Source organism: Crocodylus siamensis, chromosome 1, assembly GCF_052110815.1.
Source record: "Crocodylus siamensis isolate JL-2025a chromosome 1, ASM5211081v1, whole genome shotgun sequence".
NCBI classification, from domain to species: domain Eukaryota; kingdom Metazoa; phylum Chordata; order Crocodylia; family Crocodylidae; genus Crocodylus; species Crocodylus siamensis.
In genome coordinates, this window is record NC_143395.1 from 364,940,217 (window position 1) to 364,955,224 (window position 15,008).

General features: G+C 41.5%; 1 protein-coding gene across 2 annotated transcripts in view; it reads right to left on the reverse strand.

Moving 5' to 3' along the window:
• Positions 1 to 11,482: 11,482 nt before the first annotated feature.
• The window catches only part of HTR2A (5-hydroxytryptamine receptor 2A), a 62,275-nt gene continuing 58,749 nt past the window's right edge, over positions 11,483 to 15,008 (reverse strand). For both annotated transcript variants that reach the window (XM_090025783.1, XM_090025774.1), the window contains exon 3: positions 11,483 to 12,761. In XM_090025783.1, coding sequence (XP_089881909.1) covers positions 11,965 to 12,761 — 797 coding nt within the window. In that variant the 3' untranslated portion in view covers positions 11,483 to 11,964. The remainder of the gene's footprint in view (positions 12,762 to 15,008) is intronic.

Genomic DNA, 15,008 nt, shown 5'->3' on the forward strand with positions numbered 1-15,008 from the left:
TTTTCTCCTGAGCAACCAGTTTTCTGCCTCAGTTTCTTTCCTAGCTGTCTCCTCCTTGCTACCACTTATCTGTACCCCCCGCCCCACAATATCTCAGCTGTCTGTCTCAGTTTCCAGCCCCATCTACCTTAAGTAAACCCAAGCCTCAGTTCCTCAGCCGGCTTCTGTGTAGTCCACCGGTTCTAATCCTGGTTCTGGCAACTTTCACTCCCTACACTTTAACACTCACTCTCTCTCACCTGAACCTTCGCCCAAGTATTCCAGGTACCCCAAGCACACACATACACACTATGCCATCCAAGTTAGGAACTTACCTGTGTGTAGGTGGGAAGTGTGTGTGTGTATATATATATATATATATATATAATGTCATTGTGTGCATGATATACGAATTAGTGATCTGTGTCTAACTTTTGGGGTGTATAGTGTACGTGCTTGAATTGGTGATAGCTATGCATGTGCCTAGGCTGGTTTGGATGTGTATGTGCCAGAGCTGGTAGTGTGTGTGTGTGTGTGTGTATGCACCTAATTGATTTGTGTGTTTTATGTGTACAATTGTGTCACACCCTCCTGTCTAACAGTGCAATATTGAGATTCTGAGAGTTGGCCTGACCCAACAGGGCCAAGTGGTGATCTAATTACCACACACCCTTGCGATGGGGGCAGGTTCCACAGGCATGGGCATGTTGGGAGAGCATCATGGCTCTGGCCCCATGCTGTCACCACCCCAAGATCCTGGCCTTGAGGCATCTCCCTGCCTAACCATGTACCTGCCTGTGCCACTCTGGCTGGTCTCCATGGAAGCCCCAGGGGTGCAGGACCATGACAGCATGGATATGTCCACATTAATATGGAATTTGGAGGTTTTTGCCTTCCTCTGTAGCATGGGGCCTGGCCCTTCCTCCTGGGATTTCTTGAGCATATTTTAACAACTTTTGCAGCAGCAGTATATTGGCAACTGTGGGCTCCCTGCTTTACCTGTGGCAGATGAAGCTGTTACATCAGGGTGTTATTTTGGTTGACTATGTAGTTTTGCTAATAGATTTGTATAGAATGGTTTGGATAGGAATGATCCCTCCTCAAGCAAGGGTTTGGACTAGATGGCCTCTGGATTCCCCTTCCAACCCTACTTTTGGTATGATTTATATGGTTTCTATTAAATTCCTCTGTTGGTTTATTTACTTACTTATTTTTGAAGGCTCCTCTACATATTTAGCAATTCTACATATTTTACTCTGATTATGGAAAGATAATTCATCTACTTCATCTATCTGGTATTCCCAGCTGCAAAAGAAGAGATGATGTCAGATCTGCAGGTTTATGTAGCGGCATAAATTGGCAGTTTCGTGTCATGAGCGGCGGCTTTGCATAGAGCAGTGGCAGTGGCCAAGATGCTGGTGGTGGCAGCTATTTTTAGTCCCCCTCTCCACCCCACAGGTTGGTTCTTGAGGCTGGTACCCCACTCATCCCCCTTTAGTTATCCTGCTACAGTTATTGTAGCATTCTTAAAAGGTGGATACTGTATTTTGTACTGCTGGAGAAGTGGCATTACAGTATTTAGCAGGTTTTGGTATTGTACTGATATTCTCAGATCTGCAATGCTAACATCATAAACCCTGCAAGCAGTGCACAAGGCACAGCTCTCTTAATATGCACTTGCACCTCATTATATTTGGCAGTGATGTTGCTATTTTAGTCACAGCCACTTTATCAGAGTCCTTTATTTGTCCTGAAGCTATACATTTTTATAATCATTCTTCAGGCCATGATAAATTATGTCCAGTTTTTAATTCAATAAATTCTTCACATATTTCAGTTTGATGGTAATCTTAAATTGAAGGTAATGAAAAGCCAAGGAACCAGATTTTTTTTATTTCTCCTCAGTAGGCCCACTTGCATGTGTATGGTTTGTGTGTAGGTATTCACAAAATTTGTGTTTTAGAGTAACTCCATTTAAATCAGTTGGATTATGTGAGTGTAAAACCAGGATGTGGCAACAAGGACTGCACACATCTGCCCGAACCCCAAGGGAAGAGGGCAGAGAGACCCGGGGAATAGGGATTACTGACCAGTAAAACAGAGCAAGCCCAGACCAGTGCAATGTGCAGTGCCTCCGCACCTGTTTTTGAGCTCGCTGTCAATCAAACGTGGTGGTACTCAGCTGGTGACGTCAGCCACAGGTGCCACCGTGGGGAATTTAAAAGGTACTGACATTGCCAAAGAGAGGAGCCCAGGCAGCAACCTGACACTGGGCAGACTAAGCCCAGGTATGGGGAACGCCGCGGGACACTGAGTCTGTGGGGCACCTGAGCTGCTGGGTCCTCACTAAAATAGGGACAGGGAAAACCAGGGAGCCACTGCCTGACTCCCTGCCCTGCCTCAGCTACCTTGCTACTTCCAGAAAGGGAGGTAGAGGGGAGATAGCCAGAGGGATTTGACTGAGCCCTTCATAGCCAGCCCCTTTCTTGTTTTCCTTTTTCTTGACTTTTATTTTTATTTTGTAAGACCCATTGGGACAACAAATTAGGACTTCTTCTAGTGAAAGCAGAGCTCAGGGCAGGAGGCCCTGACATTAGGATGAAGACAGGCAACAGAAAGGACTATGTCCAGAGCCAGCCCACCGGGGAACCAGACAATGGAGTATCAGTCAGTGATGGACGAGCGGGGCCAGGAGGCCAAAGCAGTTGCTACAGGCCATAAAGTGTTGACACAGGTGGTTGGCGAGTGGATGGGGTGTAGGGGAGGAAGAGCCCCAAGTCAGCCATGACCAAATTGTGAGTACCCCAACAGGGGCACCTCTGTTGCATCACTGAACCCCTCCTTTAATTCTTTTGATATGTCAAGATATGGCAGGCAAGTTGGGGAAGGGCCCTGCATTCAGGTATTCAAGAGATCATTTATCAACTAAGCAGCAGCGTGACACAAGATAAATCCAAATCTAGATTATAGTTAGAAACAAACGTGAGATTTCTCCCAGGGGCAAAGCTGATAATCGTGGAATCCTACAGATTTTCAAGTCCATTGTCCCTCTTTCAGTACCTATGAAGTGTCTGAGATAACTCGAATTAGCCACAGTTGTCCTGAAAAAATTGTTAATTACCTGTAACAGGCATGGTGCGCCTGGGGTTAGTCATGCCTCCTTCTGACCACCGCTGTCCTGTCTTGCTTCTGCTCCAGCCTCCCAGGGTCTCACCCTGCTTCCTTTCCTGCCTTGCCTTATTGAAAAGTAATGAATGGAGGCTTCCCTCAGAGATGGATGAGCCTAGGCACTCTCTTTTTCTCTTCATCTCAGTATTCACTTTCCAGCCCTGTGTGCCTTAAGGTCTACATTTGTGACCTCCATCCACCCCCATAGTCACACTCATGCCTCGCAGGTGTCACTCCAGATTCATGCACCAGCTTGTATAGGTTTCAGCCTTTTTAGCTTTAGCTTTCTGGTCACGGTTTACTATAGACTGCCAGCCTAGGCCCACTCCCTCTGGCCCAGCTTCCAAGTCTCAGCCTTGTCTAACTCTTGGCCTATCTCACTTGACCTTTGGCCCTTGGCCCCAGGCCCCCATCTCCTTGCTCTGAGCCCCTGATCAACCCTTTTTGGGCTCCAGCCCTTAGCCCTCCTGACCTCAGACCACCTGTACTGCCTGTGTAATTTTAGATCCTGTCCCTCTTCAACACCGCTTGCCTGTCATGAGTCCCAACTCTTGGGAAGGCTTCAGACACCTTGTGCTGCTGAGGCACCCTGGTAGCTTTAAGCCTCTGTGCACTGCCCCCACTTGCCTGCAGGCACCCCATTCTGGCTCAAGTCTAGGTGCACTCCTCTGGCAGACCCCTGTGGCCTACTCCTCTCCTTTGTAGCCACAACTAGTCCACTGATGTAAAACTCTGACCCAAAAATAAGCCTTCTGGCTATAACACAACTTCCCAACTGAGCATTAGCACAAACCTCAGCTCCTTGGCTGTATCACTTGGCTCCCTTCTACCCTGAGTCCTGTCCTCCTGCAAGTCAGCAACATTCAACTTGCATGACTCTCCCTGTTACATTGCCTGTCATTTCAGGAACACAAAACTTGTATAAAGGGCTGTGCTGCTTCTAGGTGTTGAGTCAGATCAGTCAGAACTAACTGAAATATGACACCTGTTTTTATCCTAGGAAAATAAGTTATGTTTCGAAATACATCAGCATGTTTTAACTGGCATTTCTAAAATACTAGGATAAAATATGTTTAAACGGATCTGTGTTGTCATGGTGCAAAGTGGTCAGTGGTGTCCCTCAGGGGTCCATGTTTGGACCAATGCTTTTCAACATCTTTATCAATGATTTGGATGGGGGAGTGAAAAGCTCACTGGCCAAATTTGTGGATGACACCAGGTTATGGGGCAGTGTGGTCATGCCGGATGCTAGGTTGCAGATACAGGCGAACCTGGACAGGTTCGAGAGTTGGGCAGACCAGAACCAGATGAAATTTAACACTTGCAAGTGTAAGGTGCTCTATCTGGGGACAAACAACCCTCAGCATACCTATAGGCTTGGTGGTGACAGCCTGACTTGCACCGCAGCTGAAAGGGACCTGGGGTAATGATCGACCATGGTATGACTATATGAGCTGTCTGTGCGAGGCAGTGGTCAGCAGGGCAAACAACATGCTGGCATGTATCAACCGATGCATCTTGTGTAAAACTAAGGAAGTGATATACCCACTGTACTCAGCACTGTTTTCTTTCTTCACTGCAACTTGAAATTTTATAAATCCAAAATCTGTTTCCAAGACTTTGCTTCTCTTCTTTGCTACAAAATCTATTAGATATGTTTCTGTGAAGTGAACTTCACTTGTCCCCAGTTATTGCAGGCAGTTAAGTTAGACAGTTTAGCTGTTCTTTGCTTTTATGTAGCTCCTCTTTTTGTCTGTAATTCTTTGTAATTTGACATCATCTGGAAATAAGCCATATTATTGGCTCAAAATTCAAGACATAAAATGACAGAGGAAACAAAGCTACCAAAATAAAAGCTGAGCTACAGAAGACTAATTTTAAAAAATATAAGTAGTGAGGCCTGATCTTTTTGTGCATTCAAGTTAGCAATAGTTAATGATTCTGTACTTATCCAAATATGTTTTATATGACTACACATAATTTTTTTTCTAGAAACATTTAAAATAAAGCCATTTTCAAATAGCAAAAGCATATGGCTTTTTAAAGTCTTTGATACAATTAAAACCTTCGCATATGTCTGAAAATTTCTCCCTAGTTGTATAGCTTACATGATCTGCATGCATATCTTGGACCTAAGTGATCTGCATTATTACAGTGGGCCAAATTCTGAAATGCTTATGTCATGTGGTATATTGGTTCGGCAGTGGTAACAGTAAAAACAGTAGAACAACCAAGAATATAGAGTAATTTTCTGGAATAAAGGCACCAGAACTAGACTTCATATATCCTATATTTCAAGTTTATCATGGGAACTTGGTACATACCTATCATATCGTCACACAGGCCCAGCTGACAAATCCAATAGAATCATAGAGAAGTAGAGCTGGAAGGGACCTTGACAGGTCATCTAATCCAACCCCTTGCTGCAGCATTCCCTTCACACTCCACCCTTTGTCCAAGAAGACTGAGTTTGTTTGACATAATTTATTCTTAGTAAATCCATATCGGCTGTTCGTGATCAGTGTTTCTTCCTCCATATGCTTACAAATGGACTTACTTAGGATATGCTCCAGTAACTTCTGAGGTATTGAGGTGAGGCTAACTGGTGTTCAGTTCTCCAGTTCTAAAGAATGGCACTATGTTGGCTCTTTTCAGTCCTCTGGTACCTTCCCCATCTCCCATGACTTCATAAGGGACTTCCTAAATATCATTGCCAAGGGCCCCAAGATGTCCGCTGTCAGTTCCTTTAGTATCCTGCCAGTTCCTTTAATACCCTGAAGGTCATCTGGCCCTGCTAACTTGAATTCATTCAGACCCATCAAAAGCTCTCTGGCTTTTTCTTTTGTTGTTTCATCCCTCAGTATGTCCCCTTCCTTATCCAGATAATGTTTAATAAGTGTCTGGTTGCAGATTTACTTTGTGTGAAGACTGAGGCAAAGTAGCTTTTATGTAGCTCTGCCTCCTTTTCATCTTCTGTTAAGAGTTCTCCTTAACTATTGAACAGTGGACTTACACCTTTCTTGGTCTTTCTTTTCTGGCCAGTATACTTATAGAATGTCTTTTTGTCTTTAACTTTTCTCACCAGGGACAGCTCATTTTTTACCATTGCCTTCCTGGTTTTGTCCCTGTAGGTTCTTGCCATTTTCTAGTGTGTTTCCTTGGTGACTTTCCCACTTTCCCATTGTGCTTCTTCTTGTGCTTCTGTCGTGTCAGAACAATTTCTTGTTGGGCTTTCAAAACTGTGCTCTTTAGAAGCTCCCAGCCCTCCTAGACATCTTTGTCCTTCAGTCTGTCTTCCCATGGCACTGTGCCTATTAATTCCTTGAGTAGGTTGACATTTGCCTTTTATAAATCTAGCATCTTAGTCTGGCTGACCTCTTGCTTTCCACATCCTTGCATCTGGAAATCTATCATATCATGTTCCCTTCCTCCCAAGTTTCCCATCACCTTCACACTTTCCACCAATTCTTCCCTCTTGGTCAAGACAAGATCCAAGATTGATGATGCTCTAGTTTTATCCTCAGCCTTCTGGAACAGAACATTTTTGTCCACACAAGTTAGGAACTGGCTCAACATTTTATGCTTGGCTGTATTTTTTTTCTAGGGGATGTCATGAAAACTGAATTGTATTCATGGTAAACCCTCCAAACTGTGTTGATCCTAAGTGGAAATGTACTGGTACTGAAGCTGCAACTTACATATTGCAATATTTCAGAACAATTTGGGACTCTTAAGTTTCTTTTAAAAGGAGTTCAGTTATACCTGAGTTTACTCTCCTGAGAATCCATGGAGTTGGATTGTGGAAGTCAACTTTTCTAGTGACTGAGGAAGTCAGATATCCTTTTCTTGTCCAGTTATAGCATTGTAGAATACTGAACATATGAATTTTTCAGTGATGTTCGCTGTCGTATAATATCTGTATATACTGAAGAAAAAAATCATAAATTGGCAGAAAGCCACAATTCAAAACATAATCTTCGTTCTTATTTTTGATAATACTATTTTGAAAAGTCACTACTGTTTGTATTTTATACTGCAGAGGATTTCTACTATACCCAGATCCCTCCTGTTTCACAAACTTCGTAGGTGCTTTAGAGGATATATTTGGGTGCTTTAGAGGATATAATCTTGGTCCTGATTGGAGCCTCTGAGTATAATTGTATAATATAATGATGATGACATTAAGGTTGTCTGGGTTAGGCTTAAAATCGAGCTATAAGGCTAGACTGTTGTAGAAGAGGCATGGACATCAAAGCACTAAGGCTGATTCTGTTGTGATGCTTCACTGGTTTACAAGTAGCTTGTTTTTTTCATTTTATAACTTCAGAACAATTTGAGGTTGCATATTATTAGCTGCAAATGAAAAAGCCTGATGGAACTCATGGGTTTTTTATTTTTAGGATTTGAGAGAGCACTTTATTACTAGCCAGTCTAACACATGTTGTAATTTTAGTAACAACATATATGTTGTACAGAACAATAAACAAATGTTCTGTGAAATTATTTATTTTAAGCAAATATTGGAAAAAGAAAACGTTAAGTGACAGAACACATTTTGGCTTCTTGTTAGGATAATACTCTTAAAAAATGACCAAGAGATGGCACTGTTGTCATGCAGCTCAAGTATAATTTATGTGTATGTGAATTATTTTTATGTGGTAGTTTATTGTGACACCTATTATCTTAACTTTATTGTACTGCTTACTAGTAAAATTAATTTAATTGAGTGATTACTAATGCAAGGTTCTTTTTCCTAGAAGTGAAACATTTTCGATAACACTTATTGTCAATCCACACAATATGCTTTATGTTGAAGAGAAACTCTCTGTCAAAAGGTTAAAATGACCCAGTGTTTATTAAGGTTATAAAGTTTCACAATGTATTCTCCCACTGCGTCTGAATCTAAGAAGACATATTAATATATTTTTAATCTCCAGCAAACATGGTTCTGTGAAAAGTAATTCTTTGGGGCTGCTTATAAATTAAGACAAACTTCCAGTGTATAAAAGAACTGATAGCATTTGAATACTTTAATCTGCTTTACTAAGCAGTGGGATTTAACAAACCAGGAAGCCATTAGAATACAATTTTAAATTTTACAAAATACAACAAACATTCCTCTGGGTATATTTACATAAATATAAGTATTCAAAATAGAATGCATCTTACTATTAGGCAATAATTACACACGCAAAGTTCATGATTGGCTGCATGGGGTAGATATGGTGGGATTTTCCCTCTGATATATGCAGAAATGTGCACAGAAGCCATAAACTAAGGAAACAGTATAACAATGCCTTCATATCCTGGCATTTTCAGATACTGTTTAAATGTTACTAAACAGTAGCATACTTGAAAAATTCTTGATAAAAGTATTTGTCAGTCAAACAGTTCGTGATCCAGGATGTATGCCAGAAAGTCTTATCGAATTAGACGGAGCAGGTACAGAAATTTGGCTTCCTTACATGTCAAGGGAGTGTTCAAACCACTGAGCTCAGTAGCATAACTAAGGGGAGGGTTACGGGACAGAAGGTCTGGTGGTCACCACCTTAGCTGGGGGTGGGAAGAGGAGTGTTTTGGGAGTGGGGGGGTAAAAATATAGCTGCAACTGCAGCGACTGCTGACTGTGATCAGCATTCCAGCAACCAGTGCTGCCGGGCCAGATCTGTGACTGAGCTACTCGCCATTCTGTAGGGACGTTTTTTTTTTTTTACATGAATAAAATTTAAATGGTCTCATCTTCATTCTGATGCAGAATGAAAACAAATTTCAAAACCTTTTAATTAAAGGAAGTTGTTTTCTAGCCAGCCTTACAAAACAGTTTTCAGGCTCAGTGGTGATTAGATAGTAATAGCCTGCTATAAATTCTAGTCTTGAAGTTGGTGAACCCTGATATAAGTCAACAATATAATAAATCTCTTAGATGATACCTATATGTTTATGATCTCCCAGATCCTGTACAGTAGGTATTGAAAGCTCTGGCTCTGATACTGTAGCCCTTAGTAAAGTAACACTCTCTAAAGTCTACAAAAGTCTTGGTGGGGTAAGGCTGCAGGATCAGGTTCCATAACAATGAAGTGGTCAAAGATATTTATGAAGAGACAGAATCATTATCCATTATCTTTGTTTTTAGACACTTTGTGGGCAAAAGCTGCTGATCACTCATCAAACCAACTATGTGAGAGCTAATGATATTAAAAATCAAATATCATATATCCCTGGCTTGTACACTTCTTCCAGCTGAAAGGCAAGTGCTCTATTACGTACAAAAATTATTTAAAAGGACAGAGTCAGGTCATGTAGGTCCAAAAGGTAGGTTTTCTGATCAGTTTTAAAGATCTAATATTAATAGACAATCTTTAATTGCATTTAAAACAATCAATGAAAGCAGTTTGTTTGCATGGAAACATTCTTCTTCAATCTGAACAATGTGACATTGTGCTAGTCCTTGAGACAGAAAGTGAAATGAACTGAAAATGAGTTGAACTAGCTGAGAGAAACACAGACAGTAAACAAACAACATAAATGGTGGAAATCCACCTATTAGGTGTCTAAGGGTGCAACCAGACATTACTCTTGTGCCTCTGTAAAAATGTTTATGGTGGCACAAGTTGCAAGGAGACAGACATCTGAGCCCACTGTCATGTTGCAAGTGCCCAAAATGTTGACGTGACTAAAGGCAGTCACAGTTTGTGATGTCTTAAATATGAGGATATCTATTTCCTTACTGTGCGCCACAGGAATTCCCTTGCATATCAGGCTGCCAGCCCTGCCCCTTGACTTGGGGTGTGGATCTGTAAGCAGGAGAACCCCTCATGTTCCTTTGCTTACTTATCTGCAGGGTATGGTCTAGCTTTTCTCAAAGCCTTTCTACAGAATCAGGCATTGCATAAATAAAGAATCACTGAATAGCCCGGTAGTTAAAACATACACCAAGGATATGGGGAATTGGGGCTAAACTCTGCCCTCTGTCTTTGACTCAAAATTTCCTACCACCTCAAAAAATACCCTATTATTTCTCAGTTCTTCCTGTTGAAGCTGTTCTGTTTGCATGGAATAATTAAGTTACTTTGCATTCAGTATTTAAATGTTTATTTTGAGAGAATGAACATGATCCTTGGGCCTGAGGGAGAGCGAATGAATATGACTTTACCAGAGGCCTATTCATTCATTTTCTTTCCATGGCCCAATGAGTGTTTTGTAATTGCATGCAGAATGGAACATCTACCACAGGAGGGACTGAGAGAATCACAAATATGTTAGGGTTTGATCATAACTTTTAACTTTTACTAGTGTTTTTTTTGTCAGAGTTGGTAGGCTCTAGAGCTACACTGCATCTTATTTTTCATGTATCCATTTGCAAATTTTGTGTAAGCCTCAACAATCAGTTACAGCCCTGTTGATGAGCGTAATTGCTACATTTCTATCTCAACACAAGGTCCAGTTGCCTTCACAGAAACAACATGCTATTCCTGTTAGCAAATATTTGTATAATTAAATAGATCAAAACAATAAAAAATATCTGATGCTCTTTACCTCAGCAAGTATCTTGCCATTAAATTTTTGGAGATGGAAACGTATGCCATTTAGACAATACCCTTATTTTCAAATGAATTTTAAGAGTGCAGCAATCCACCTGTTTGTACATAAACTAGTAATGCAAGCATCCCAGGACTTATGACCAGTGCTGCAACAGCAGTGGAGGAAGACGGTGAGGGGTGATGGAGAAAACCAACTTAAAATAAAGAAAATATTTGCAACTTCTATTTATTCTTAATTTACAAACGTGAGAACAAAACAAGTGAAACACCTTAATAATGTCCCTCCTAATCAAACAGAAATGGAGAAGATAATCTATTAAACCTCTTTACTGCAGGCTTTGTTCACACAAAACTCCTATTGAAGTTAATTAAATTTGAAATCCAGTGGAGCTGTTCAAAGGAATGCCCACAGGATCATGCCTGAAATTATTTAGCAACATTGGACCTGATTTTCCATGATGTTGCCTCACTTATTCTACTTTAAAGCAAGTGGCATGGAATGGAGAATCAAGCCCAAATATATGGAAAAATACATTTTAAAGTCTTAGGTAATTCCAGTGAGACAGGATGGGAAAAAAATATGAGTGAGAAAACAGATTAATAATGGTCATGCTGACAAAGGAACATTCAAGTATAATTTAATTTTGCAGATAATGAACTACAAAGCAAATGGCAGAAAGCCCAATAACATTTCAGAAGGGTAATTGGGAAGGAAAAGGAACCATAAAAACACTGTTACCAAAATTTCTATATAATAGATCTATACAGCTTTTATATAATTTTCTTTTTTTTAATTGTATTTTAAATATGTATCAGTAAATTAACTAACATTTTATTTAAAATCTCATAAAGTGCTCATTTAGTTAATGCTAATAAAATTACATTGTAGCAAGACAAACTAATTCAAACTTAATTTGCAGGTAAACCAAAGAATAGCTCAGCTTACATTTGGAAAAAAAAAGTAACGCATGGATTTCTTCACAGCCCATGTTATAATACAATAAACTGCATTTTTTCTTTAAGAAATATATTATTTAGAATATTTAAAAAAATAAGTTTAATAAAGCCTGTGCTTAAAACAGCTGACGTACTGTATGAAAACATTGCACATTTGATAGCATTTTAACCCTGCTTTTCACCAACCAAACAATATGAGAAATATGTGATATTAATGATGACTCTCTTAGGGCTAATTTTCCTAAGCTTCTCACAGTTAGGTGAAATTTTCTGAGTATACACCGTGGTTTTCATGGCAGCTGTTGATGAGCTAGCATAGTCATACACAGCTAACCTCGTTCACTGGGTTGATACTGCTCTTTGAGGTACTGTCTAAATGATGTATTCCTATTGTAACCATGGAATAGTCTTTGGCCATTATTTTAGCCTCTTTTTTCAAGCTCTTCATTTGTGCCAGCTGGAGTTGGCTGGAATTATAAGCTAAAGCAGGTATAGTGTTCACTAAGATCAGCTGCAAAGGCTTCTTCTCTTCCTTGTATCGACACTGAATATAACGTGAGAAAGCTGAACGATAAGTTTTGTTGAACAGTGTGTATACTAGGGGATTGACAGCTGAAGAAAGGTAGCCAATCCAGACAAATACATTTAGTAGCCCTCCAATGACTTCTTCATTACATGACTTCTTGCAAATGACTGCCATCACATTAGTGATGAAAAATGGGCACCACATCACAACAAACAGAAAGAAGACAATGCCGAGTACCTTGGAAGCTTTCTGCTCGTTACTGATGGACTGCATAGTTCTCCTTCCAGAAGTCCCCAGCTCCCGGTTCAAAGAACGCTGAAAAAGTTTCTCTGAAGATAGAGAACTCTGAGGGAGAAAACTAAATGAAGCAAACTTGGTCTTTGTGCCCAGGTCTTTAACACATAAGGTAGCTTCTTTCTGAAGTGATCTGATGGTTAAAAAGTAGGTGACCACCATGATGGTTAAAGGAATAAAGAATGCCACAAAAGAGCCAATAAGGACAAAGTTCTCATCAGCAAGTAAGCAGCTGGGTCCCTTAAGTACTTTGGTTTCATCTTGTAGTCCAAACACGGGCACTGGCATCGAGATACCTAAAGAGTCATTAGAGAAAGATAAAATTAAGCCTATTAGTGATAATAAATAATACCCCTATCCCTCCCAGAAAGGTATATACATCATTTTATGAAATATGGCCGAATATAGTGACTAGTAATGGGCATTCACTATTATGTGTGTATAGAGCTTAGGCATTCTAAAATTAATTCAAGCTTCATAGGGGAAAACATGTGACATATCTGGATACCTGAGGAATGTGATGCTGATCCCATTTCTGTCTCATTGTTTGAACAAAGCTATAGGAATTACTGCAGACAAATAATGCTGTTTGCAATATATGTCTTGGAGCCTGTAGTTTATTGGAGACAAGCTTCTGTTTGTGGTGCTATTACACTAGAAAGTTGCTGCAATAACTCTTAAGGGGCCAAGGGAGAATGGCAGGAGTGAGAGCAGGACAAGGATTCCTGAGGCAGTTGCTGCAATTTTTCTCCTACCAGCAAATACTAGTCTCCTTCAGAATTTTTCTCTTACCAGAAAATGAAATGAAGAGAAGTATTCTTCAGAAAACCCAGCCAAAGTGTGTCACAAAATTGGGTCATATAGAACCTGATATCAACAAAGGCAGTGATTCTAACCATTCTGGAGCTTCAGATCCCTTGTATAAATGTAGCCCAGGTGTACCCAGGGTATGTACTCCCCTTTTTGATTGAAGGGGATTGGCAACAGACAGGGATGCTGCAGGAGAGAACTGCCAGCTAAGCAGTCTCCCCGCTCCCTATAGACCCAGGCCAGGCCAATATTAAACTATATACAAATGTATTAATATTTACAGGGAACCTTAAAAGATAACTGTTAATATAAATGGATACAGATATTTACATATAGGACTAATATCCTTGTTTCTCTGTGGTGGATGACCACAGCCATGGTTCAGGTAAGTTGCAAGTAAACACAGGTAAGTAATGGGGAGGGGTCCTAGTAGGACCTCAATATAGATCTTACATTCTAATGTTAGTTTTTGTGCTGATATGGGAGCACATAATCACAGGATACAATTTCATAAAACAAAAAATACTATGTCACAAAATATAAAGTACAATATCACCAATGAAACTATATCACCTATGAAACTATGAATTATAAGGCACATAAGCATAGAAGTAACCATAAACCATTAAAAGGGTCCCCAAGGCCCCACCACAATCCTGGGGCCTGCATTACGCTCTAGTGACCTGTGAGGGAAGACCTTATTTCCCCTTGGGCCTCACACCAAGCCCCCTAGGCAGCCCACAAACTCAGAAGGGACCCTCCCTGGACCTTCTCTCCAGGAACCCCTTTCTAGCCAAGAAGGACTTCCCCTCCCCTGTGGGAACCCTGTTCCCCAGCAACTTATGAATCCAATGCCTCATCCCCTCACGTGAGTGGCTCCTTGTTCAGAGCAACCTCTGGAGCCTCTGGCATCTCCTGGGCCACTCCCCCATTCATGGCCTCAAGCATCATTGCATGCTCTTGGGGGCTTTGGTTTTTTGCTCAGGGTCGGAGGCCCAGACCACCTTGCATGGTTCCAGGGCTTGTTCTGCTCCCAGACCCTCCATGCAGCATCTCCTCCACCGGGCTCCCTGCCATGTGCTGGGAGGTGGAACCTTGAGCTGCCACAGATGGCCCCCCGAGTCTCACTGGCTCCATGCACTGGAAGCCCTGGCCACATGCCAGGGGTTGCAGACCCAAGTCTCTTGCTCCCAGGGTCTGTCTCCATGCACCGCGCTGTGCACCAAGTGGCTGGAGATCCAAGCTGTCTCATACAGCTCTCAGGGTCTCGCCCTGTACGCCGCATTGTGCACCAACTGGGGCTGAAGCTGTCCAATGCTCCTCTCCAGTGAGAGGCATCCACAGGAGCTCTTCAGGGCAGCAGCATCCAACCACTGGGCAGCTCTTCTCGGCTCTTTTTAGCCCCACTCTCATCTCCATCCTTCAACGTGTCTGCCAGATGCTGGGCACGCAGCTCCTTTCATTCCCTTTGAAGACTCCACCCCCTGAAGTTCTGCCGGACCTGCAGATTGCAGGCTTAAACCAGGTCCAGGCTCTCTGCCTTGCTGCAGGTAGGGGTGGGGCAAGCCCCTCCTTGCTGTTATCCAATTGGTGGACGGACTCCACCAATCATAGTGGAGATTCTCCGAGCCCAGACATGCCAGACTATATCAGTAAGTCCGCCACATAAGTATTACCAAAATTGCCTTCCTCTTCTGGCAGACTGTCAAATGCTTTATCATTTGTAATCAATA